Source organism: Heterocephalus glaber, unplaced genomic scaffold (genome assembly GCF_053883595.1).
Source record: "Heterocephalus glaber isolate CG9 unplaced genomic scaffold, H.glaber_assembly_v1.0 deba00001720, whole genome shotgun sequence".
In the NCBI taxonomy this organism is placed as follows: domain Eukaryota; kingdom Metazoa; phylum Chordata; class Mammalia; order Rodentia; family Bathyergidae; genus Heterocephalus; species Heterocephalus glaber.
The window spans coordinates 2,475,309-2,500,741 of NW_028258433.1; the positions used below are offsets into that span (position 1 = coordinate 2,475,309).

The window sequence follows — 25,433 nt, forward strand, 5'->3', positions numbered from 1 at the left end:
GCTATGCATTGTTGGTATAGTAGATATAGTTTTAGGGGGGTGAACCATAATTTTAATTTCTCCCTCATAATCTTGATCTATGACTCCAGGGGTAACAAAAATTCCCTTAAGGGTCGTGCTACTTCGACCCAGGAGTAAACCTAGAGTGCCTTCAGGTATGGGCCCATAGACTCCTGTGGGGAGGGCTTGGACCCCCAACTCAGGAGTTAGTACTGTGAAGGTGGTGGAACTGAGGTCCAGTTCTGTGCTGCCTGGGGTGGCTCTAAAGAGGTCTTGAATGGATTGTTTTGCTGAGGAATGAAGGGTTGGAGTGCCCCATAATATTGTTTCGAGGCCTGAGGCCAGCCCCTCCTGGAGTTTCCCTGCTCCAGTGCATTGCCTAAATAATCCCTTTTTGACCGGCATTCCTTTGCCCAGTGATTCCCTCTTTTACATTTTGGGCATAAACCTGGCTCCCTTGGGGAGGATGAAACAGTTTTTATTGGAAACTTTTTCTCTGGACACTGTTTAATTCTATGTCCAACTCTTCCACACCCATAACAGCTTCCTGGGGGCCCAGCAACTCGCATCTGGGACCCTCTAAGTACTTGTTGAAAAAGAACCTCTTTTATAGTTTTTCCTTGTAAAGCCGCAGCCATGGCCAGCCCTTGAGTATAGGCAGGTCCAATGTCCGTGCATAACCTTATATAATCACCTAGGTCCCCTTTTTTTCTGAAAGGACGAATAGCAGCCTGGCAGGGGGAGTTAGCATTTTCATAGGCAAGCTGTTTGACCAGCAGCAGTCTGGCATCAGTGTCTCCTAACAGACGTGAAGCAGTCTGCAAAAGATGGGCAACAAATTCTTGAAAAGGTTCGTCGGGACCTTGCCTGATCTTAGAGAGGTCCTCAGAAGCTCGTCCTGCCATGGGCAGCTTTTGCCAAGCTCGTTTTACAGCTGTATTAATTTGGGCATATGCACCCCCAGGAAACAACAATTGATTCGCTATATCAGCATACTGTCCTTCCCTCACTAACATATCATAAGTAATGTTGTTTCCAGTGGCACAGTTGAGTTCAGCCATTTTTTGTCTCTGTTCCGCAAACTCTGTCTTCCACAGTAAATAATCTCCACCTGAGAGGCAGGCTTTAGCTATTTGCTTCCAATCCCCAGGAGGAAGAGCATCCGAGCTTAAAGACTCAAGCATAGCCTGGGTAAAGGGGGCCGTAGGGCCGTACTGAGCACAAGCAACCTTTAATTCCCTAAGTTGTTTAAAAGGAAGAAGTCTATGAACACGGACCATTTGTCCTTGTTGATCTGGCTCCTCAAAAACAGGACAGACCATTTGAAAACCAGCCAAACCTTCCCCTCTCTGGGCGGCTGCCTGTAAGGTAGCCTGTAAAGCCGAGAGAGGGCGGGGCGCTGGGGATGAGAGTTATGGGACAGGAGGGGAATCTAGCTGAGGATCAGGACGGGCAACCTCAGGGAAAGGGTCAAGCCCTGCCAGGACGCCGGGCTGAAGTGACCGTTTTTTCAACAGCGCTTGTTCCTTTTGTTTCCATTTCCAATTAAACCATAACATATCTAAGGGATTTGAGGGATGGGTATTTTCAGATTTATCTTTTTTATCTTTTATTTTCATTTTTTCAGTAAGAGCTATTAGAGAGAAGGGAGGCCATTCCTCATAGTTATACTTAGTTGCCTCCTCCTCTAAATCTGCGGCACCAGAGGGGTCGAGGGGTTCATCTAAACCTTCCACAAGAGGGGGGGCTGAAGAAGGGCACTCAATTTCTTTATCTATATTTGGAATGCCCTCCGGACTAGAGGCAACCACTTCTGTTTGTGAGTTACCCACTAAAGTCCCTTGATGAGGATCTAAGCTCTCCTTGATAAGACCCCAAAGGCTAAACACATCAACAGGGAATTTGGAAGGCCCTTCCTGATCATAATAATCTTGTATTTGTTTTCCGACTTTTAGCCAAAGTTCCAAATTAATTGATCCCTCCTCAGGAAACCATGGGCAGACTCTCTCCATAAATTCTAAAAAATGACATGACTGCTGTTGCCCTACCTTAGCTCCATGGGACCAAAGCATCAGCATCCGACTACTAGTAGTCCCCATATCTTATAGCATCTGACTACTAGTAGTCCTTATATCTTATATCACTGCCCCCTACTTACTTATCCGAGCTCACAATCCGGCGGCGCCCTTCACCTTGTCCTCCATGCTCAGGTCCCTGTTTGGGTGCCACTTGTGACGGTGCCAGCCGTCACTAGTCGAACAGTACCTGAGAGGAGGGGAGAGGATGAAAGAAAAACACAACCTCTGAGGAAAAGAAAAAGGAGAGAGAGGTAGAGGAGAGACCCCTCTTCCCACTTTATTGCCCTTGATATACCTTTTCCACAACCCGCAACCCCTCCTCTGCACATAATTCGGCGACTAATTATTTTCCAGGGAAAAGGTCAAATGTATCTTTACAACTCCGGGAATAACGTTCCCTTGCACTGCAGACATTTGAACTCTTTCTATTCAACTACTCTCGTTACAAGAAACCATCTTTGTTTTTGTGCCAGCTGCATATCCAGGATTCATTATGTTCTCAAGAGACTCAGAGGTCTCTCAAGGTTATTTCAACCTTTCGCTCTCCACACTCACTGAGAGAGAAATAGGGCAAATAATTCCTTTCACAATAGCATCCAAGAAACTGAAATACCTAGGAATAGTCCTAACGAAAGAAATCAAAGACCTCTTCCCTGAAAACTATGGCATTCTGAAAAGAGAGATTGAAGATGATATCAGAAAATGGAAAGACATCCCCTGTTCCTGGGTAGGAAGGATTAATACAGTGAAAATGGCCATACTTCCAAAACTGCTATACAGATTTAATGCAATTCCAATTGAGATCCTGGCAGTATACTTCATAGACCTTGAGAAAACAATCCAAAAATTCATTTGGAACAAGAAGAGACCCAGAAGAGCAAAAGCAATTCTAGGTAACAGAGACATGGCAGGGGGTATCACAATCCCCAACCTGCAACTCTACTACAAAGCTACTGTGATTAAAACAGCATGGTACTGGCAAAGAAACAGATCTGAGGACCGGTGGAACAGATTAGAAGATGCAGAAACAACTACAGACACACTCGGCCACCTTATCTTTGACAAAAAAGCCAAACACCCTCACTGGAGGAAAGATAGACTCTTTAATAAATGTTGCTGGAAAAATTGGGCTTCAACTTGCCAAAGATTAAAACTATACCTGTATCTCTCACCATGCACTAAACTAAAATCAAAATGGATTAAAGATCTAAATATTAAAATAGAAACTCTGAACCAGTTCAAACAGAGGTTAGGTAGAACTGTTGAAGACATTGTTGTAGGAAAAGATTTTATGAACAAAACCTCAGTTGCCCATGAACTAGCACAAACAATCAACAAGTGGGATCTCTTCTTATTAAAAGGCTTCTGCACAGCAAGAGAAACCACCAGCAGTGTGAAGAGACAACCCACAAGGTGGGAAAAAATCTTCACCTGCTCTTACTCAGGCAAAGGTCTACTATCTCAAATCTATAAAGAACTTGAAAAGATCAGACCTCCCAAATTTAAAGACCCAATCCAAAAATGGGCATCTGAAATGAACAGACATTTCTCAGACAAAGAAGTAGAAATAGCAAATAAATACATGAAAAAATGTTCAGCATCACTGGTCATTCAAGAGATGCAAATGAAAACAACATGGAGATTTCACTTCACCCCAGAAAGAATGGCTGCTATCATGAAATCAACCAATAACAAATGCTGGTGGGGCTGTGGGGAAAGAGGAACCCTGCTCCACTGATGGTGGGATTGTAGACTGGTGCAAGCACTGTGGAAATCAGTATGGAGATACCTCAAAGAACTAGGACTGGAAGTTCCATTTGACCCTGCTATTCCACTGCTGGGGATCTTGCCCAAAGAATTAAAAGAATCATACCACAGTGATATGTGTGCACCCATGTTCATAGCAGCACAGTTTGTAATAGCTAAAACTTGGAAACAGCCCAAATGCCCATCAACTGGAGACTGGATCAAGAAAATGTGGGTTTTTTAATAAAATGGAGTACTACTCAGCCATAAAAAATGAGAAATTAGAGACATTTATAGCTAAGTGGATGCACATTGAGGCAATACTCTTAAGTGAAATAAATAGGACGCACATGAATAAATACTGAATAGTTTCTCTGGTGTGAGAAACTGAAAGTGTACATAAGGACTAAAATGTATAATAGGTAATGTGAAATAGGAAGAAAAGGAGCAAAGGGGAAGGAAGTGGGAGGGCTAGGGGAAAGGATAGAAGGGAATGGGATTAATATGAGAAAATGGAAAAATAGGAACCAAATCTTTGTAAATAGGGAGGACTGGAGGGGTTGAAGGGAGGGCTGGGCAAGGGTGAAAAATAAGAACCAAGAGAGACTATGTAAAGGTGCAAATCTCCAATGATGAATGTCATGATATTGTATACCTCAAATGTCCCAATGATTAGAATGAATAATCGATAATGTAAAATAGGAAGAAAAGGTCCAAAGGGGTAGGGGTAGTGGGAGGGGCAGGGGAAAGGAAAGAAGGGAAAGGAAAAATGCTGAGAAATGGAAAAAATGGAAATAAAGTCTTTGTAAATAGGGAAGGGTAGAGGGTGTGAAGGGAGGGCTAGGAATGGGGAAAAAATAAGAACCAAGATGCATGATATAAAGGTACAATTCCCAATGAGAAATGTAATTGTGTTGTATACCTACAATGTACCAATAAAAGAATTTAATTTAAAATAACTCCACTGTTTAGAGTCAATGAAGAAACAGAAGAGAGTGCAGATGACATAAAAAAAATGTTCAGAGAAGTGATGGCAGAAAACTTCCCAAGGAGGAGAAAAGAACTCGACATACAGATAAGTGAGGCATATAGGATTCCAACTAGCCTTGATCAAAAAAACAATGCACACATAGGCATATGACTCTTAGGATTCCAGAAACCCAACAGAAGATCAAAATTTTACAAGCAGTTAGAGAAAAGAAACAAGTCACTTACAAAGGAAAACCCATCAGAATCACAGCAGACTTCTCAATGCAAACCCTCAAGGCAAAAAGAGCTTGGATTGACATATTTCAACCCTGAAAGGAAAACAGCCTCCAACCCAGACTGATGTACCCTGCAAAGCTATCTTTCAAAACTGATGGAGAAATAAGATACTTTCATGACAAAGACCACCTTAGGAACATCATGAATACCAAACCAGCACTCCAAAAAATTGTAGATGATATCCTAGCAAAAGACAACAAGGATCACAACCCCAGGAAGCCCAGCAGAATGAATCTGTCAGATGTGACAAGAAATTGAATGCAAAGGGGGAGAATCCATCAAAAAGAAAAAGTCATGCATGCCAAGCATAAGTAAATACGTAGCAGTTATAACTATCAATGTTAACAGTCTCAATTCACCAATCAAAAGAAATAGACTGGCAGAAGGGGTCAAGAAGCAAGATTCAACAATATGCTGCATACAGGAAACACACTTAATTCAAAAAGAAACTCATAGACTGAAAATTAAAGATGGAAAACAATACTCCATGTAACAGGAACATGAAAAAAAGCAGGAGTAGCTATCCTTTTTGAAGATCAAGTGGATTTCAACCCAAAATCTGAAACGCTTCTGGTTCCAAGAATTTCAGATTAGGGATAGTCAACTTGTTTGTACAAATCTATTGTGAACATGTGTTTTCATTCCTCTTAAGTAAAAACTTAAAAACAGAACTGTTTGTTTTTAACAGTAGTACAAGTAATTTCTATATTGTTTTCCAAAATGGTTACATCATTTTACATTCACGTTAGCAGTATTTGAAAGTTCTAACTGGTTCACACCTAAGCTGACATATGTTCTTTTAAAACTTTTAACTTCATCTCCCTAATGAGTGTATAATACGATCTTGTTATTGTACTGATGAGTATTTTTCTGATTCCAGTGTTGCACACTTTTCCTTGTGCTGTTCTGGCTATTTATTATCTTCTTGTTTCTAGTTTTCAATTGGGTTGTCTATTAATGAGCTGTAAGAGTTCTTTATATATTCTGGTCATAGGTTATATGCATTGTAAATATGGTCTGTTTAAGGACTACTTTTCATTTTCTTAATGATGTCATTTAAAGTTCTAAATTTTGATGGGATCTCATTTATCCATATTTTTATACATCATGTGTTTTGTGTCCCAGGAAATTCTTGCCTACCCTAAATTCATGAAAATTTTCCCTTATAATTTCTTCTTAAAGTTTTATAGTTCTAGTCTTTCATATTTAGGTTCATAGATCATTTCAAGTTAGCTTTATGTATGGAAATAAAGGGTTGAGGTTAATTTTTTACATACAGATGGCAGGTGTTCTAGTATCATTTGCTCTATCTTTTCCTCTACTCTTGAGTTGAATTAATATTCTATAAAATGTTATTGTTAAATAATCTTACAAAACTCAGTGGACCATATATGTGTGGTTCTATTTCCAGATTTTCTGTTTTATTCCAATTATCTATATGTCTTTCCTTATGCCTACACTGCCTTGATTACTGTAGTTTTAGAGGAAGTCTTAAAATTAGGCAATAAATGTCTTCCAACACCATTTTTTTTCTTTTTTCTTTTCTAGGCCCTTTGTACTCCTACATAACTTTTAAATTTCAATATCCAATTCTTCATTTATAGCAAGTATACATTGACCTGAATTTTTATATATACCTTGTGTTTTCTAATCCTGATAAATTCAAATACAATTTCTAGGGGCTCCTAGAGATTTCTTAGCATTTTTTTGTAGATGATCATTTCATGTACATGTAACGATTTTACTTATACCTTGCTAATCCTATGCTAATTGTTTCTTTTTATTGCCAGACTATTTTGGTTTGGGCCTATGTTTCAAAGTTTAATGGACAGATGAAGAGTAGGCATATCTGCCCTTGTTCCCCACCTTAGGGAGAAACCATTGTATCTTTTCCATTCATGTAAGACATTTTTGCTGAAGTATGGAGTACATGTCTTATCTGTTGAGAAGGTTCTGTTCTATTTCTAGTCTCCTGATAGCTTTAACCATGAACAGCTGTAGGATTTAGTCCAATATTTTTTCTCCAACTAGTGACAGGATCATATGGCTTTTTCCTTTCCTCTCTTAAAATGATGACTTATGGGGGTGGATCTTCCAATGCTAAACCAACACTACCATCCCTATAATAAAACCACTTTCTACATACTGCCAGATCCGACTTCTAATTGTTTTGTTAAAAAAATTTTTATCTATGTTCATACTTTTTCTTCTATTATCTTTATCCAGTTTTAGTATTAGCACAATGTTGATATCCTAAAATGAGGGGAGAAGTGTTCCTTCTTTTTTCTGCTTTAAATGTTTGGTATAATTTATCAGTTAAAATGTATATGAGCCTGTTGTTGTCATATAGGTAGGTTTTCAAGCTAGGATTATACTTTAATAGTTCTATTCAAATTTTATATTTTCTCCAGAGTCAAGTTTCATTAAATTGTCTTCCAAGGTACTTCTTAGAAGTTGTCAAATTTATCTTAAAAAAGAATTTTTGTAATATGATTTCTATCCCTGCAAATTCTGTAAAATCTGTGGTAATGTCCTCTGAATTTTTATATTGTAATTTAAAAAATGTATAATTGACATTGTGTAATAGGAAGAAAATGTCTGAAGGAGTAGGGGAAGTGGGTTGGGGAAAGGAAAGAAGGGAAAATAAAAAATATGAGAAAAGGAAAAGAATGGAAACAAAGTCTGGAAATAGAGAAGGGTGGAGGGGATAAAGGGAGGGCAGGGGAAGGGAAAAAATAAGAACCAAGATACTCATGTAAAGGTACAAGATCCCAATGATGAATGTAACTGTATTTTATATCTAAAATGTATCAATAAAAAAATTTGTCACCTTTAACCATATGAACGATATTTGTTGTTATAAACAAAATCTAAAACAAACCAAAAAATTGTATACAGAAAATATGCTCTCCATATGGTGATTTTACCCTCAAGGGAGAAAATTTTTAAGTGGTTGGGGGAAAAATAGAGAAATAGAAGAGGAAGCGATTAGGAGCAAAGTGGAGGACTCATGAAGATTACACAAATTGTGGGAAACTGTTGAAGAAGACAGGAGGGAAATCGAGAGGGAAGAAATAGAAACAAGAACAGAACAACAGCAAAACTAGAAACAATGTTTACACTTATATAAAAACAAGAGCAAACAATCAAGAAAAAGAAAAGGGAAAAACAATAAGAAAAAAACATGTCTACTTTAAGGCGTGTCTCTGCTGTCACTGGCAGAGAAATTTGGCACACAGAGCCCAGTTCCATGATGATTAATCTTAGCAATTCAGCTATATATTTATGGTGGCATAGTGGCGAATCCCAGCAAGTCTGCACCTTTAGTTCTGAAGCTCAAGCTGGTTTCTGGCTGTGAGGCTGGAACACTCTTAGTTCATTCTGCAATACTATGTGTGTCTCCTGCTGGTTTGAACTTGGCTTCCTGCCAGATTGAACTTGACTCCTTGACCTTCTCCTGACTTGAACTTGGTTCTGCCTCACCCTGATGGAGCCAGCCCACAGCTGCTTTGAGTTCTAAGCTCAGTTGGGCCCTCTCCAAGATGACTACTGGCCAATCACCGTCTCCTGGGGGACTTCTGAGCAAGAATAGCTCACCAGACACTGCAGTCCACTGCATCCACTGTTCCATTCCACTGCGTGTCTCTCCATGGAGGCCTCTAGGGTCACCAGTAGTTAACATGCATCTGTAGGCTTGAGCCACCCTTCCCAAACAGTGAGTCAGGCCTCAAGGAGAAAGCACTACTTACTGCCTCCTTCTTCATTGAAGTCTCTCTCCTCACTCTCCCCATGGGCCTCAATTCTCACTTCAGATCCTTGCTGGGTCCTGGGGATCCACTTCCCTCTTTCCTCTCTTCTGTACATTGCAATATTCCAGCATCTGGACACCAAATCTTTTTTTTTTAAATTAAGTGTATTGGTACATTTTAGGTATACAATACCGTTACATTCATCATTGGGATCTTGTGACTTTACATGATGTATCTTGGTTCTTATTTTTTCCCCATTCCCTTGGCATTCTTCACCCACTCCACCCTTCCCTATTTACAAAGACATTTCCATTTTTTCCTTTTCTCATATTTTTTCTTTTCCTTTCTTTCCTTTACCCTATCCCTCCCACTTCCCCTACTCCTTTAGACCTTTTCTTCCTATTTCAATTATCAATTATACATTTCAATCCTTACTTACACTTTTAGTTTTTCACACAAGAGAAACTATGCGGTATTTACACGTTTTCGACACCAAATCTTGGAGAGGCTATTTTTCTGTTGTTCACCACTCCACCATCCTCCCAGAAGTCTCTCATTAGATATAATTTTTATACTTCTCCAGAACTCAGTGATATTATTTTACAATACAAAACAGACATGTTTGGGACCCTGAGACTGAACAGGAAGGAAGTGCCAAAAGACTTGCAAAGGAAAAAACGGAAAAAGAGAGAAATGTTAGCATATCAGACAGGACAAGTTTGTGTTATGAAACGGAAAGAAAACAGACATCTCCTTATTTTCAACTATACATAATATAGAAATAATAGAACTTGAAAGAAGAAACAAAACTAAAAAAATTCCAATAATAGTCAATGATTATAATAATTCTATGGATGTTATTGACAGAGTTGACCAACATCTAACAAGCTATGCTATAATCAAAAAGTGAGAAAAAATTATTATTATAAAATACTTATGCACTTTCTGGACCAAACAATATGAAACTTGTTTGTTATTTATTCAAAACAAGCGAGTTTAAAAAGTTATTTACAATTTAGATTAGGTCTATATAGACCAAATAATGAAAACTACGGGATAGTGAAGCGCCAACCATGACGTCCATCATTGAAATCGTCACCATTATGTTTAGTGGGTGGACATTTTATTGAAATTATACAACCCACAGAAAAAAAGGAAAGGCCAAAATGACAGTGTAAAGTGTAGTGTTCAAAGAAAGGCAATAATGCAAAAGGAATTCAGAAAGAGACGAGATTCTACTGTCCAGATTGTAACATTGCATTACGTATTGAATGTTTTAAGATATAGCATATACAGAAAAATTATTGAATAAATTTGATGAAATTGTCATTTTTATGTTTCTTGTTATATTATCTTATAAAATTTAGCTAAAATATGCAATTTTTGGTCTTCCTGTATTTAAATAATCGGACTGGTAAGTGGTTAATAATTATGATGTGTTATCCAGTGTGCAAAGAGGATGCACTGATTTTTTTTTTTGACATGAGATTTCACTATGCTGCACAGACTGGTCTTGAACTCTTGGGCTCAAGTGATCTTCCTGCCTCAGCCTTCTGAGTAGTCTTGACTATAATTGTGCACCACTTGATGTTGCACTAAACATTTTGAAGAGGAGACTTGATCACTGCAAAGTTTGGGGGAGGTTCATCTGGATGCAAAAAGTGCAAGATAAATTTATTCAACCAAAAGAGTTTATTGATGATAATTACTGTCAAAAAGTACCCAGAGGTAGAGCTACATCCACCGAGCTGGTGAAAGAAGCAGGGCAGGAGTATTTACCCCTTTGCATGCTGAGTTTGATCTCCAAAGCTACTTGGAGAATGCAGGGCCTTCCAGGCTAGCAAACCAGAACTCCACACACCCTTTAATTCAAGCAATTCCACATGAATCAGATTTATTTATAGTATGGTTTTAAAAAACAAACTGCAGGGACACCAAATTAACAGAGGTTATCTTAGACATTTTGCACTGAAATATATAGTTTTGCTTGTTCATCTGTTATCCTAATCAGAAAACCCCATCGGACCTAGGGCCTTGCTACAGTTCCTGGGAGGAAGTGGGTTCCAAGAAGCTTCTGTCTCACACAGATAGCTGTTCATTGGACCAGCAGAACTTTAAGATAGCAAATGAAGACAATCATGTGACTAACAACCACCATACTATTTTGGTTACAAGCAGTATTTTCTTAGAAATCAACTGGGATGAGCAATAATTTTGGTGACAGTGTGGTAGTCAGAAGGCTCAAAATGAAAACTGTCAGATTTAGATTAGAATCATCCTAATTAGAGTTAGATCAATTAGCACATGAGCCATTGTGGTTAGCAGTTTAGTTCCACTATTTTCATGTAACAAATGCTAAGATGCTTTTGAACTCTTGCAGAGTTATCCTGTGGCAAGTAGACAAGAATCCAGACTATCTCCCATGGGAACTGGTTCAGTCTCCCTACTAGACACATTGTCATTCTGGGCCCAGCAGGTGTTCCCTATGTAGAACCATCTGGGCTGTGCAGGATGTCAGCAAACATGCCCACCCCTTCCCACAGCTCACTGGGACAATCAAATGTTCCCACCTGTTTCCAAGCACTCTTTAGAATAGGTGTTCTCAAAACATGTTCTGGGACCCTGGGCCTATCAGGGGATCTTCTAGGTTAAAACACCATGATAGAGTGAGGTGTAGCTCAGTGGTAAAGCACGTACTTAGCATGCACAAAGTTCTAGGTCTGATCTCAGTAACACACACACACACACACACACACACACACAACAAATGAATAAACAAAACCTCACATCATGATAATAGCGAGACACTATTTGCTATTTTTTTCATTCTTACAGTGTACAGTTGGAGTTTGCAGACTATGGAGTGTTTGATAATGAAACTGATTACAGGAGCACTTAGGAGAACACAGTTCTTTTCCATTAAAGCAGACATTAAAGAGATCTGTGTTAGTCAGATTTCTGTCACTCTGACAGAATGCCTGAGATAAACAACTCAAAAGAAAGAAAGATTTATTTTAGTTCATGGTTTCAGAGATTTCAGCCCACAGTGACTGGGCCAGGTTGTTTGTAGACCTGTGACGAGGCAACACATCATTGTGGAAGCTCATGGTAAAGGGAAAGCTGCTCACCTCAGAATGGCCAGGAAGTGAAGGGCAAGAGGAGGGGACCAGGACCCAGCATCCCCTTCAAGGACATCCCCCAGCAGCCTACTTCTTCCAACAGGGCCACCTCCTGAAAACCCCCTACCCCCAACCCTGTAGCTCATTGCATTATGAATCTGTGGATGAGTGAATTCACTGGGCCCTTGGGACCCAATCACTTTAAAGGCCTAGCCTCTGAACACTGAGCTTTAATAGAAGACATAGTTAGATCCAAACCATAACAATTTGCAAAAATGTGAAACAAAGCCATTCTCTTCACTGCTTTTTTGTTTGTTTTGGAAAATGTGGTTATTTCTCAAAGGAATATGTTATTTAGTTCCAATAAGTCATAGGCTTATTACTGTCATTTAAAAATGAAGTATGCATAAACGTTTTTTAAGTCCTTAGTTTTAACTTCCAGTATTATAAATACTTGTAGGTGAACCTCTGCACATTAAAGTTCTTGGGATCCTTGGGATTTTTATGGTACTGGGGATTTAATCCAAAAGCTTTCTACTAGTGAGCTACATCCACAGCCCTTTTTTATTTTTTAACATAGGTTCTTGCTCTATTGTCCAGGCTGGCCTCAAATTTGTGATTCTCCTGCTGTATCCTCCCAAGTATCTGGGGTTACAGGTGTGTGCCACCATGCTTGGCTTCCTCCAGCCTTTTAAAGATAGTCAAGGGGTCCTGAGACCAAAAATTTGAAAGCCACTGCTGCACAGGGACAGCCTCAGCCCAGGTTGGGATTGGGACAGTACAGTGGGCTTTAACCTTTAAGGTTTCAAACTCTGGCAAGGGAGCCTTGATACCATGATTTGTTATCTGATAATAGGAGCCAGTTCCTTAGACAGGGAATGAAGCTAGGCTGATTCTGTCTATGGACATCTCTGTGGGGCTTGTTCTGGCATGGGTTCAGATTTTAAGGGGAATGTAATATGCTGTAAGGTGCTCCTCATTTGGGGGAATTACAACTTCTTAGGATGCCTGCCTACCTCGGTTGGGGCCTGTATTTGTCAGCCTTGCATCACTTCATGGAAATACCTAACACAGGCCACAAGGTACTATTAAAACACATGGGGAATGTTTAAATTTTTAAAATTGCTACAGTAAAATGCATACATCATTAATCCCCCTCAAAATACTTCTGCTCACTTCAAACACACTTATCTCATCATTCTTGCCACTTTCTTTTTTTTTAAATGTGAATGTAATGATAGAAACCTAATTTTTTTTAAAATGTGAAGGTAATGATAGAAACCTAATTTTTTTTCTTTGTACTGGGGACTGAACTTGGGACCTTGCGCTTGCGAGGTAGGCGGCAGAACCACTGAGCTAAACCCCAGGCCCATTCTTGCCACTTTCTGAAGGCGTTTTGGATGTCCTCTTTCATGGGTGTCTTTCTTGCTCTGTCATGGTTGCTGTCATGGTTGCTGTCATGGTTGCCTTCTGAATCAATTCAATGCATTTACCTTTCACAATCATTTTGACTTTGGGCAAGAGCCATAAATCAATCACATGGTACCAGATCCAGTTAATAAGTTCAAGGAGGACTCCACACCATAATGTTTTTATTTGACAGTAATTGCTGTAAATGTTTTGAATTGACTCAGGACATTGAGGCAGCCATGAAAAGATATTCATGAAAGAGGACTTCCAGAACTGCTGTAGAAAGTGGGAAGAATGAGGAGAAAAGTGTGTTAGAAGCCAGGGGGAGGGGGCTTTAATGGCAATAGTCTTTTAATGTAATAGTTTTTAAATTTTTGTTTAAATATTCACTCTAGTTTCTGATCAAACCTCAAACTTAAAAAGAAGAAGATGTATATTTAGCTCACAGTTTTGGAGCTTCAAAGTCCAGCTGGTGGGCCGGGTATTTAGCTCAGTGGTTTCACCGCCTGCTGCGCAAGTGCAAGGACCCGAGTTCGATGGCCGGTACCAAAAAAAAGATTAGAATTTATATAATATTGAAAAAGCACTTGGGCAGGGTATTTAGCTCAGTGGTTCTGTGCCAAACAAAACAAAACAAGCAAACAACAAAGTCCACATGACTCTGGGTCAGAGGTCACCCTGTGGATGCAGTATCTCGTGGTGCGGATGTCAATAATAGGGTTGTGTGTAGAAGCAGAGAGACTGGGGTTCCACACTTCCTTCTGAAGGCATGCCTCAGTGATCTGCAAACCTCCCACCAGGCCTCACCTCTTAAAGATCCACATCATCTTCCAGTGCTGCCACAATGGAGACCAAGCTCTCTAAACATGCACCTTTTTTTTCTTTCCTTTCTTTCTCTTTCTTTTTCTTCTTTTTTCTTTCTCTCTCTCTCCTTCTTCTCTTCCTTCCTCTCTCTCTCTTTCCCTTCCCTCCCTCTTTCTTTCTCTTTCTTTCTCTCTCTCCCTTTCTTTCTCTCTTTTTTCCTTCCTTCCCTCCCTCCCTCCCTCCCTCCCTTCTTTCTTTCTTTCTTTCTTTCTTTCTTTCTTTCTTTCTTTCTTTCTTTCTTTCTTTCTTTCTTTCTTTCTTTCTTTCTTTTTTTGTAGAATCTTGCTAGGTCATTAAGTCAACCAGCCTGGATTTGAATTTGTGACCTGCCTGCCAATCCCAAGTAGCTAGGGTTACAGATGTGTTCCACCACTCCCAGCACAATGAAGAATTTTCAATGTAAGAACTCTTTTGCGATTCTCCGGAATCACATTTTTATAACAATCTCTTTTGTTGTATGGCTGAGGGCAGGGGGTCTTGGTTCAGCCTGTGGGGCTGTTGCTGAGTGCTGTGTTCTCTGTGTGACATTGCCCACTTTCTTGGGCCTATCCGGTGGGAGAGGCTCTCATTTGCCTGCTGTCCCAATTGTCTGCTCATGTAGAGGACAAGAAAAGTGGGGGGCTGATGTGGGTGCCCACTGCGGTCTATTTCCAGGGAAGGTCTTGACTAAGCAGAATGTTGGGTGTACAGGTCTGGACCAGGTCAGTAAGAGCAGAGCTGACAGGGTTCACGGGCCCCCACAGAAGGGCCTCAACCAGACTGAACTCTGGGGAGCCAACCTGTAAACAGTCTTAGCTCCTCCCGAGCATTTTGTTCTGTGTCCCTGGGCTTGGCTTTGTTTTGCCTAGAGGTGAACCTGACAGCCTGCTGTCTGGGCAGGAATGGGGAAGGTGATGGCAACAGAGTCACTGTCCATAGTCAGACATTTCCTCCTCTCTCTCTCTTCTCCTGGCTTCTAACTCAGCTGCTGACTCTCAGTCCAGGTGCTTTCTAGAGTTCTATTAGGTAGATGGACTTCCACTATCTCTGCAACAACCACAGGAAATCCAGGCTGTGCTTCCTTTGTGGGCTTCATTAGTCAATATGCTTCTTGTCTTGTATCTTCTCAAAACTTACAGATAATCTCTTTTTTGTTGAAGTGGCAGAAACTGCTAGTTGATCACCCAATATTTATATCATTCTGCTTCCTATATTGTTGGACTTGGCAGGTAAATAAATGTGTATTTCTTGCACAGAAGAGTGTCCAGCAAGATATAAGTGGGAGAGCCTGCCAAAACATTGCATACAACAACCTCAAAAAGAAGTAGGCTTGGCTAGTACTTGTTTCTGTTTGGTTTTGCTTCTTCTCCTTCCTCTTCCTCTTCTTCTTCCTCTTCTTCTTCTTCTTCTTCTTCTTCTTCTTCTTCTTCTTCTTCTTCTTCTTCTTCTTCTTCTTCTTCTTCTTCTTCTTCTTCCTCCTCCTTCTTCTTCTTGGAAAAGGGTTATGATATCTGCAGCTGCAACAGCTACTTTGGCACAGTGTGTCTCTAGACACTCAGAGAAACCTTGGCTTGGGCATCCTTGTTCCAAAAATGTGCTCCCTGATAGGAGGATTATGTATTCTTGACTTTTGGTATGTGACTGTGAGAGAATCATACTTCCTTGCCTAATTGTCAAGTTTGGCCATGTAATCTGCTTTTGCCAGTAAAAATTATTACAACAACCTTGACAAGCCATTGCATATTTCCACACACATTTTTGTTATTGTTGTTGTTTTGTTTTTTGCTGTCTTCCTTTTAGCATTGAAAAGGTCAGGATAGAAGTTGCTCCTCCAGCCCAGATCCTATTATGAAAAGCCACCTAAAGGAGTCTGATAGCACATAAGTCAAAGTAGAAAACTTTGCTGTTGTAAGCCACAGAGATGTTGGGTTTTATTACCTCTGTGTTATCTAGAGAAGGTTACTTTACACAGTAGATAATGGGATAAATACATTTGTGTTACAGGATATTAAATGTTGTGCTTCAAAGCTCAGGGAAAGGGTTAAAAGTGCTCACATGTTCTAAAAACAGGTAGTAGCTGCACTTGCAACATTTACCAAAATTTAAGGAAACTAGTTGTTATGGTTTAGATTTAAAATGTCTCCCAAAAGGCTCACTAAGTTAAAGGCTTGGTCTCCAGTGCAGCAACTTGTAGAGATGGGGCTTTTGGACAGCGATGGGATGAGGGGCTAACCTCATCAAAGGATTAAACCTCTGATGAATTTATAGCTGAATGGGCTATTGGGAAGTGGGGTCTGGTTGAAGGGAGTGGGTCAGGAAGGTGTGACTTTAGGGACTATATCTTGTCTGTAGCTCCTACTTCTTTGGCTCTGTGGCCCTCCGTTTCCTGGTTGTCATTAGGTGAGCAGCTTTCCTCCACCACACCCTTTTGCCACGATATTCTACCTCACACTCTGGGCCCAGAGACAAAGGAGCCAAGTGACCATGGACTGAAATTCCTGGAACCCTGAGCCAAAATTAGCCTTTCTTCCTTTAAATGATTTTCTCTGGTATTTTGTCATATCAATGGAAAGCTAACACATTGATTCTGGAATTCATTTTCCTGTTGGTTTGGACCCTAAAGATGAAGTTCCCAGCACAGAGGTTTATTGATAAGCAGTAGCCAAGAAGGATGAAGAGGAAGAGAGGTTGGACAGGGAGTGTCTCAGATTCAACCGAGACATGATAAAGCACTGACCCACCCCAGGGGGAGCTCTGGGCCCACGACTGCCCACAGAGAAGGATCTCACTGGCAGGACTGGCTAGGCTTAAGGCCCTGCATGAAAGGTGCACAGTGAGCCAACTTCGCCAGTGGACCTCTTCCAACTCTGTAGGGTCCCCAGGTCCAGCAAAGCACAGCTCCAGCCTCTTTCTGCTTGAACTGTTCTACCTTGCAGACCTTCTGGCTAGGATTCTTCTGGGGGGTCCCAACTGCTACCACCCACAGGGATGGCTGTGGAAACCCCACGTTTCTTCATCTGACATGTGTTGGGAGCACAGGGTGCTCCCACCTTTGGCCCCTTCCCTTGTCCCAGTACTAGGCTCCGTGCTCTTCACAAGATCCAAGTCAAATTCTTGTGAGAACATCCGCCCTGGGAGGGGTCCTCCCAACTCTCCCTTGAACCCTCACCTAGGTTTCCTTTCGCTTGGCCTGAGCTGGGGAGGGAAGCAGCTGGCTCCCTTCTCCTGGAGGGAGAAGAGAAAGAGGAGAAATGCCACTACGGAGATCTCGTTTTTGAGTTCCCAGAAATATGTGACTCTGGTAGTTGTGGAGGTGCCCACTCAGGGTCTCTGCAAGGGAAAGCAAAAATATCTTTGGCTCTGAAAAACAAAGATAGTCTGGGCTGGGAGTGGGAACTGGGCTGAGCCTTTAGCATCTGTGCCTCATTTGGGCTCAGGCCCGATGCTTCCTGGGAAGCTTCCTGCAGAGTGATCACGTGGTGCCTCCAGCCGAGTCCCAGGAGGGAAACAGGTAGTAGATGGGCATTCCATACAAATCAAATAGAACACAAAGCAAATACTCAGCTACAAAGGACTTTGCAAAGAGCTTCCACCATTGGGTCTCATTTAACACTGCCCTCTTCTATCCTGCAAGCTGAGGAAGAAGTAGAGCAGCAGGGAATTTGGGGGTGGGTGTGAGCGTGGGTGGGTGTTTGGCCATTCTACTGCCCTTGCAGGTCCCCTCCCTGGCAAAACTTGAGTTAGGTGAATAAGAAAAGCTGTGACTGAGAAGTATAAGTTGTTTTTTTGTTATTTAGATTAGACTTGCATTTGAAATACCTAAAGATGAGAATGCTTGTTAATATTTAAAAGCAATTAGAAGGCTGTGGATTATTCCCATGTTTTACTTGAAGGATGGAGTAAAGAGATCTGGCAGCATGGAGTTAAATGCGGTGTATGGAGAGAAAACCTCTTGCTTAGCTGTAACCTTGTCAGTCCAGAGATCTTCATAAGCTGGTGTTATGTGTTACCCCCCACACTGCTCACAGAAGACTCCAGATCAATATGGTAACAGAGGTAATCAATGAATGATGTGATTTAGATGTAGGTATGCTTGTTGTTTGTATCTACTTTCTAATTTCACTATACCAAACATGTACAATTTTGTTTTCAGAAAGTTAATTTTAATTAAAAATAATTGAGTCTTTTTGTCTCCCAAGTTCATGCCCTTCCTGGTATCTGGGGCTGCCCTCCTTGGTCCCCATGGCACAAGGGGTACATGCCACACATTGGCTGTGTCTTTGGCCCTTGGGTCCCTCCCCAGCAGTCTCAGAGTCTCTGCTGCTGGGTTTTGCTCTGCACACTCTTGCCAAGGAAGGGATGGTTGTCATAGCTTGGACATTGGGTGCTGATCTTTGGCTCTGGCTCCTGACTGGTTCCAGCTTGGAGGGTTTGGTGTCAGTCTCTGATGGGAGGAACAGGAGCCTGAACAAGAGCAGGACTTGGTGTGACATTGAAGAGGACACTCAGAGAACAGATCACCCAAGACTATTTTAGGATGAAATCTCTGAAGCAGAACGAATGGCAATACACTGAGCTCAGGCACAAGCAGAGGGAGATCCACAGCAAGGGAGGCCAGGGAAGGGCTAGAATAATGTGTGTGGGGCAGGAATGGAGGAGCAGTGGTCCAGATGACTAGATGCCAGGTGGTGAACATCCTCATCCCAGAGAACTTCCTGTTGTCCTTTACCAGGTGAGGTTCCAAAAGACTTGAACTCAGTGGTAGCATTCTCCCCTGCCATGCTGTATAAACACATCTGTTTTCCTATAATCATTCCTGCATGGCATTTTATCATTTTTATTGATTTGTCTTAATACATCTATAAAAGTATCTTCTGTCTGAAAAAAATGCATTTCTTTAATTGCTTTGGAGGTTGTGCATTTTTCTCTCTGCTGATTTACTCTGCTAATAAACAGTAACCCTACTGTGAGTGTATTTTACTTGTGTAATCAACCAAAATTTTAAAAAAAGGAATCACTGACAATAAATTCGGCATGAAAATAAGTGCCTGGGCTACAGACATGGCCCACAGGTCTGTGATTGGTTGCAACACAGTGATTGGTTGGGGAGATGAGACAAGTACATTAAAAGGATTAAAGTAATAAGAGCAGCATTTATTAAGTGCTGAGTGAATGCTACAGGGTCCAAAAGCTGAAGGAATTTCATGCAGGGAGAGATCCAGATTAACACAGAGGATAAGAATGGATCAACTGATCATGTTTGTTGAAAAAGTGTGCCCTTTGTAGAGAGGGATATGCTTTTGGGGTGAGAGGTGGTAGTGGGAGTTCTTACTGGCAGTTGCTTCTCAGGGAGATTGAAGATGAGGTCATGAGCAGCAGAGCAGAGAGTGAAGGGAGAAAATGGCAGAACAGAGACCAGTGCTTACCAAATCTGTGATCGAACTTGGGTCCTTGAGCTTTTGCAGCAGGTGGCGAAGCCACTGAGCTAAATCCCCAGCCCCAGGAGTCTGCTTTTTAAAGAGAGGTTCCAACAAGCCTCTTGCATCAGGGTTCTCCTGAAAGGCACTTCAGGGGAATGAGGCAGGGAGGAAGCTTCCAGCACAAAGACCCAAAGGGAAATATATGTTAAATGCATAGCATTATTTTCCTCTTTCCATATGGAGAGTATCTTTACTGTTTCTTTGGCAGTGGTTCTAAAAGGGGGGAATACCGATCCCTCCCACTGCTCCCAGCCCAGAGGAAAGGGCTTTTGGGCCACCATCCATCCCGCCATACCTGGCCCAGAAGAAGGGGCTTCTGGGCTGCCATCTGTCCCGCTGCTCCCGGCTCAGAGGTAGGGGCTTCTGAGCCGCCGTTCCACTGCTCCTGGTCCAGAGGAAGGGGCTTCCCGGCCATCATCCCTCCCACTGCTCCCAGCCCAGAGGAAAGGGCTTTTGGGCTGCCTTCTGTCCTGCCCCTCCTGGCCCAGAGGAAGGGGCTTCCAGGCCACCATCCCTACTGCTGCTCCTGACCCCTGTCCCACCTCTCCCAGATCAGAGGAGGTGAGCCGTGCAGGCACCAAGAGCACCCCTGCCCCCCCCAAAATGAGAAAACACATAAATAAGTCTCAAAACCAGACTTCCGGATCACCTACAGCAACCCCAAAGGGAAATGAGATGGAACACTCTGATACTCAACCACCTGGACCCACTGAACTGGCAACAAAAGGGGATTAGGAAAAAATGAAATCAGAAATAATTTCTCAGATAACAGGAGAAATTGTGCCCCTAGTGCAAGACATGATTAATAAATCTAGAGAGGAGCTAAGGAACATGATGGAATCCCAACATAAGAAACAAATGGAATCCATAAAATAGATGCAAATAGATTTCTAGGACATGAAAAACTCCATTGAAAGTCTACACAGCAGAATGAGCCAATGTGAAAACAGAATTTCAGATATAGAAGATAAGATTGCAGTTAATGACCAGGAAAAGAAAAATTGCTTCAAAATTATAAGGGAATATGAGAAATCAATCCAGAAGCTGCTAGATGATGCAAAGAAGAATAACATCAGCCTGATTGGGCTCAATGAAGAAACAGGAGAGAGTGCAGATGACATAAAAAAAAACTCTCCACAGAAATAATGGCAGAAAACTTCCCAACCAGGGGAAAAGAACTTGACATACAGATAAGTGAGGCATATAGGACTCCAAATAGCCTTGATCAAAAAAAATCTACACATAGGCATATAATTGTTAATATTCCAGAAATTCAACAGAAGAACAAAGTTCTACAAGCAGTTAGAGAAAAGAAACAAATCACATACAAAGGAAAGCCCATCAGAATCACAGCAGACTTCTCAACACAAACCATCAAGGCAAGAAGAGCTTGGAGTGACATATTCCAAGCCCTAAAAGAAAACAGTCTCCAATCCAGATTGATGTACCCTACAAAACTATCTTTCAAAATGGATGGAGAAATAAGATACTTTCATGACAAAGAGCACCTTAGGAACTTCGTGAATACCAAACCAGCACTCCAAAAAATTTTACACAATATCCTAGGAACAGACATTGAGGATCAAAACCCCAGGAAGCAATGCAGAATGAACCCATCTGGCATGACAAGAAATTAAATGTAAAGGGGGAGAACCCAACAAAAAGAAAAAGTCATGGCAATGACAAGTCAATACGTTTCAGTTATAACCATCAATGTTAATGGTCTCAATTCACCAATCAAAAGAAATAGACTGGCAGAATGGGTCAAGAAGCAAAATCCAACAATATGCTGCAGACAAGAAACACACTTCATTCAAAAGGAAACTCATAGACTGAAAGTTAAAGGGTAGAAAACAATACTCCATGCAATGGGGACCCAAATAAAAGCAAGAGTAGCTATCTTCTTTGCACATCAAGTAGATTTCAAACCAATACTGGTTAAGAGAGACACAAAAGAACACTACATCCTTGTAAAGGGAAGAATCCAAGAGGAAGAAATGAAAATCATAAATATCTATGCACCAAACACTAGTGCACCCAACTATATAAAACATATACTAACGGACATGAAAAGTCATATATGCACTAATACAATTGTAGTGGGGGACCTCAACACCCCACTGTCACAAAATAGATAGATCAACTAGACTAACAATAAGTAATGAAATACTAGAACTCTATCGAACTCTTGAAAAAATGAACTTAACAGATGTTTACAGAGTCTTCCATCCCACAAAATCAGAATACACATTCTTCTCAGCTGCACATGGGTCATTCTCCAAAATACACCACATACTCACACATAGAACATGTTTGAGTAAGTGCAAAGGAATTGAAGTTATCCCCTATATATTATCAGACCATAGTGCTATGAAATTGGAGATCCATAGCAAAAGAAACTCAAAAAAGTTCATAAACATGTGGAAATTGAACAACACACTTCTGAATAACCAATGGGTCACAGAGGAAATTAAAGAAGAAATCAGACAGTTCCTTCAATTAAATGACAATGACAATACAACATATCGGAATCTATGGGGCACAATGAAAGCAGTCTTACGAGGGAAATTCATAGCAGTGAATATGCATATTAGGAAAACAGAATGAGCCCAATTAAACAACCTGATGCTGAACCTAAAGCTTCTAGATAAAGAAGAGCAGGACAACCCCAAAGCTCATACAAGGGAAGAAATTATAAAGATCAGAGGAGAAATAAATGCAATGGAGGCTAAGAGAACAATACAAAAAAATCAATGAAGCCAAGAGTTGGTTATTTGAAAGAGTCAACAAAATTGACAAACCCTTAGCCAACCTTGTCAGAAAAAGGAAGGAAAAGGCCCAAGTCCATGCAATTAGGAATGAAAAGGGTGAAATGACAACAGACCCAGCAGAAATCCAGAGGATCATCAATACCTACTTCCAGAAGCTATACCCCAATAAGATGGACAACACAGAAGAAATGGACAGATTCCTAGATACATATGAATTACCAAAGTTGAACGAAGAAGACCTCAAAATTCTGAACAACCCAATATCAACCAATGAAATTGAAAATGGAATTAAAAACTTATTAAGTAAGAAAAGCCCAGGCCCTGATGGCTTCACTGCTGAATTCTGCAAGACATTTAGAGAGGAACTGCTGCCACTACTGGTTAAACTCTTCAATGAAGTTGAAAGGGAAGCAATACTCCCAAATTCATTCCTGGAGGCAAGCATCACCTTGATCCTCAAAGCAGAGAAAGACCCAACCGAAAAGGAGAACTATAGGTCAAACTCACTAATGAACAAAGATGCAAAAATTCTTAATAAGATACTGGCGAACAGAATGCAGAAGATCATCAAGAAGATCATACACCCTGACCAAGTGGGATTCATCCCAGGGATGCAGAGATGGTTCAATATATGCAAATCAATCAATGTAATACACTATATCAATAGAGCCAAGGACAAAAACCATGATTATCTCCATAGATGCAGAAAAAGCATTTGACAAAATCCAACATGCATTTATGATAAAAGCCCTACAAAAATTGGAATAGATGGTCTCTACCTCAAACTGATAGAATCCATCTATGAAAAACCAACAGCCAATATCATACTACATGGTCAAAAAACTGAAATCCTTCACACTAAAATCAGGAGCAAGACAAGGATGTCCACTATCACCACTCTTGTTCAATATAGTTCTGGAAACATTAAACACAGAAATTAGACAAGAGAAAGAAATGAAAGGAATAAAGATAAGAAATGAAGAAGTCAAATTGTCATTATTTGCAGATGACATGATACTCTATATAGAAGACCCCAAGAACTCCACCAAAAGTCTTCTAGACTTAATAACCAAATTCGGTCAAGTAGCTGGTTACAAGGTCAACACACAAAAATCAATAGCTTTCCTCTACATGAATGACAGACTCACTGAGAGAGAAATAGGGCAAATAATTCCTTTCATAATAGCATCCAAAAAACTGAAATACCTAGGAATTAACCTAACAAAAGAAATCAAAGACCTCTTCTCTGAAAACTATGGCACTCTGAAAAGAGAAATTGAATATGATATCAGAAAATGGACAGACATCCCCTGCTCCTGGGTAGGAAGGATTAATATAGTGAAAATGGCCATACTTCCAAAACTGCTACATAGATTCAATGCAATTCCAATTGAGATCCCAGCAGCATACTTCATGGACCTTGAGAAAACAATCCAAAAATTCATTTGGAACAAGAAGAGACCCAGAATAGCAAAAGCAATTCTAGGTAACAGAGACATGGCAGGGCGTATCACAACCCCCAACTTGCAACTATACTACAAAGGTACTATGATTAAAAACAGCATGGTATTGGCAAAGAAACAGACCTGAGGACCCGTGGAACAGATTAGAAGATGCAGAAACAATGCCAGACACAATCAGCCACCTCATCTTTGATAAAGGAACCAAATACCCTCACTGGAGGAAAGACAGCCTCTTTAATAAATGGTGCTGGAAAAATTGGGTTTCAACTTGCCAAAGATTACAACTAGACCCATATCTCTTGCCGTGCACTAAACTAAAATTGAAATGGATTAAAGATATAAATATTAAAATAGAAACTCTGAACCAGTTGGAACAGAGGTTAGGTAGAGCTCTTGAAGACATCGGTGTAGGAAAAGATTTTATGAACAAAACCTCAGTCACCCATGAACTAGAACAAACAACAAGTGGTATCTCTTCTAATTGAAAAGCTTCTGCACAGCAAGAGAAACCACCAGCAGTGTGAAGAGACAGCCCACAAGGTGGGAAAAATTCTTCACCTGCTCTTCCTCAGACAAAGGTCTACTATCTCAAATCTATAAAGAACTTAAAAAGATCAGACTTCCCTAATTTAAAGACCCAATCCAAAAATGGGCATCTGAAATGAACAGACATTTCTCAGATGAAGAAGTAGAAATAGCAAATGAATACATGAAAAAATGTTCAACATCACTGGTCATTCGAGAGATGCAAATGAAAACAATGCTGAGATTCCACTTCACTCCAGAAAGAATGGCTGCTATCATGAAATCAACCAATAACAAATGCTGGTGGGGCTGTGGGGAAAGAGGAACCCTGCTCCCCTGCTGGTGGGAGTGTAGACTGGTGCAAGCACTGTGGAAATCAGTATGGAGATACCTCAAAGAACTAGGACTGGAAGTCCCATTTGACCCCGCTATTCCACTGCTGGGCATCTTCCCCAAAGAATTAAAAGAATCATACCACAGTGATATATGAGCACCCATATTCATAGCAGCACAGTTTGTGATAGTTAAAACTTGGAAACAGCCCAAATGCCCATCAACTGGAAACTGGATAAAGAAAATGTGGGGTTTTTAATAAAATGGAGTACTACTCAGCCATAAAAAATGAGAAATTAGAGACATTTATAGCTAAGTGGATGCATATTGAGGAGATACTCTTAAGTGAAATAAATAGGACACACATGTGTAAATACTGAATAGTTTCTCTGGTGTGAGAAACTGAAAGTGTAAATAAGGACTAAATGTATAATAGGTTATGTGAAATAGGAAGAAAAGGGGCAAAGAGGAAGGAAGTGGGAGGGCTAGGGGAAAGGATAGAAGGGAATGGGATTAATATGAGAAAATGGAAAAATAGGAACAAAATCTTTGTAAGTAGGGAGGACTGGAGGGGTTGAAGGGAGGGCTGGGCAAGGGTGAAAAATAAGAACCAAGAGAGACTATGTAAAGGTGCAAATTTCCAATGATGA

General features: G+C 40.7%; 1 protein-coding gene across 1 annotated transcript; it reads right to left on the reverse strand.

Annotated features, from left to right (window-relative positions):
- Positions 1-206: 206 nt before the first annotated feature.
- LOC147821682 (endogenous retrovirus group K member 8 Gag polyprotein-like) lies at positions 207-1,280 on the reverse strand. Its single transcript, XM_087199533.1, has one exon. The coding sequence runs from the start codon at positions 1,278-1,280 to the stop codon at positions 207-209; it is 1,074 nt and encodes a 357-aa protein (XP_087055659.1).
- Between the last annotated feature and the right edge of the window lie 24,153 nt (positions 1,281-25,433).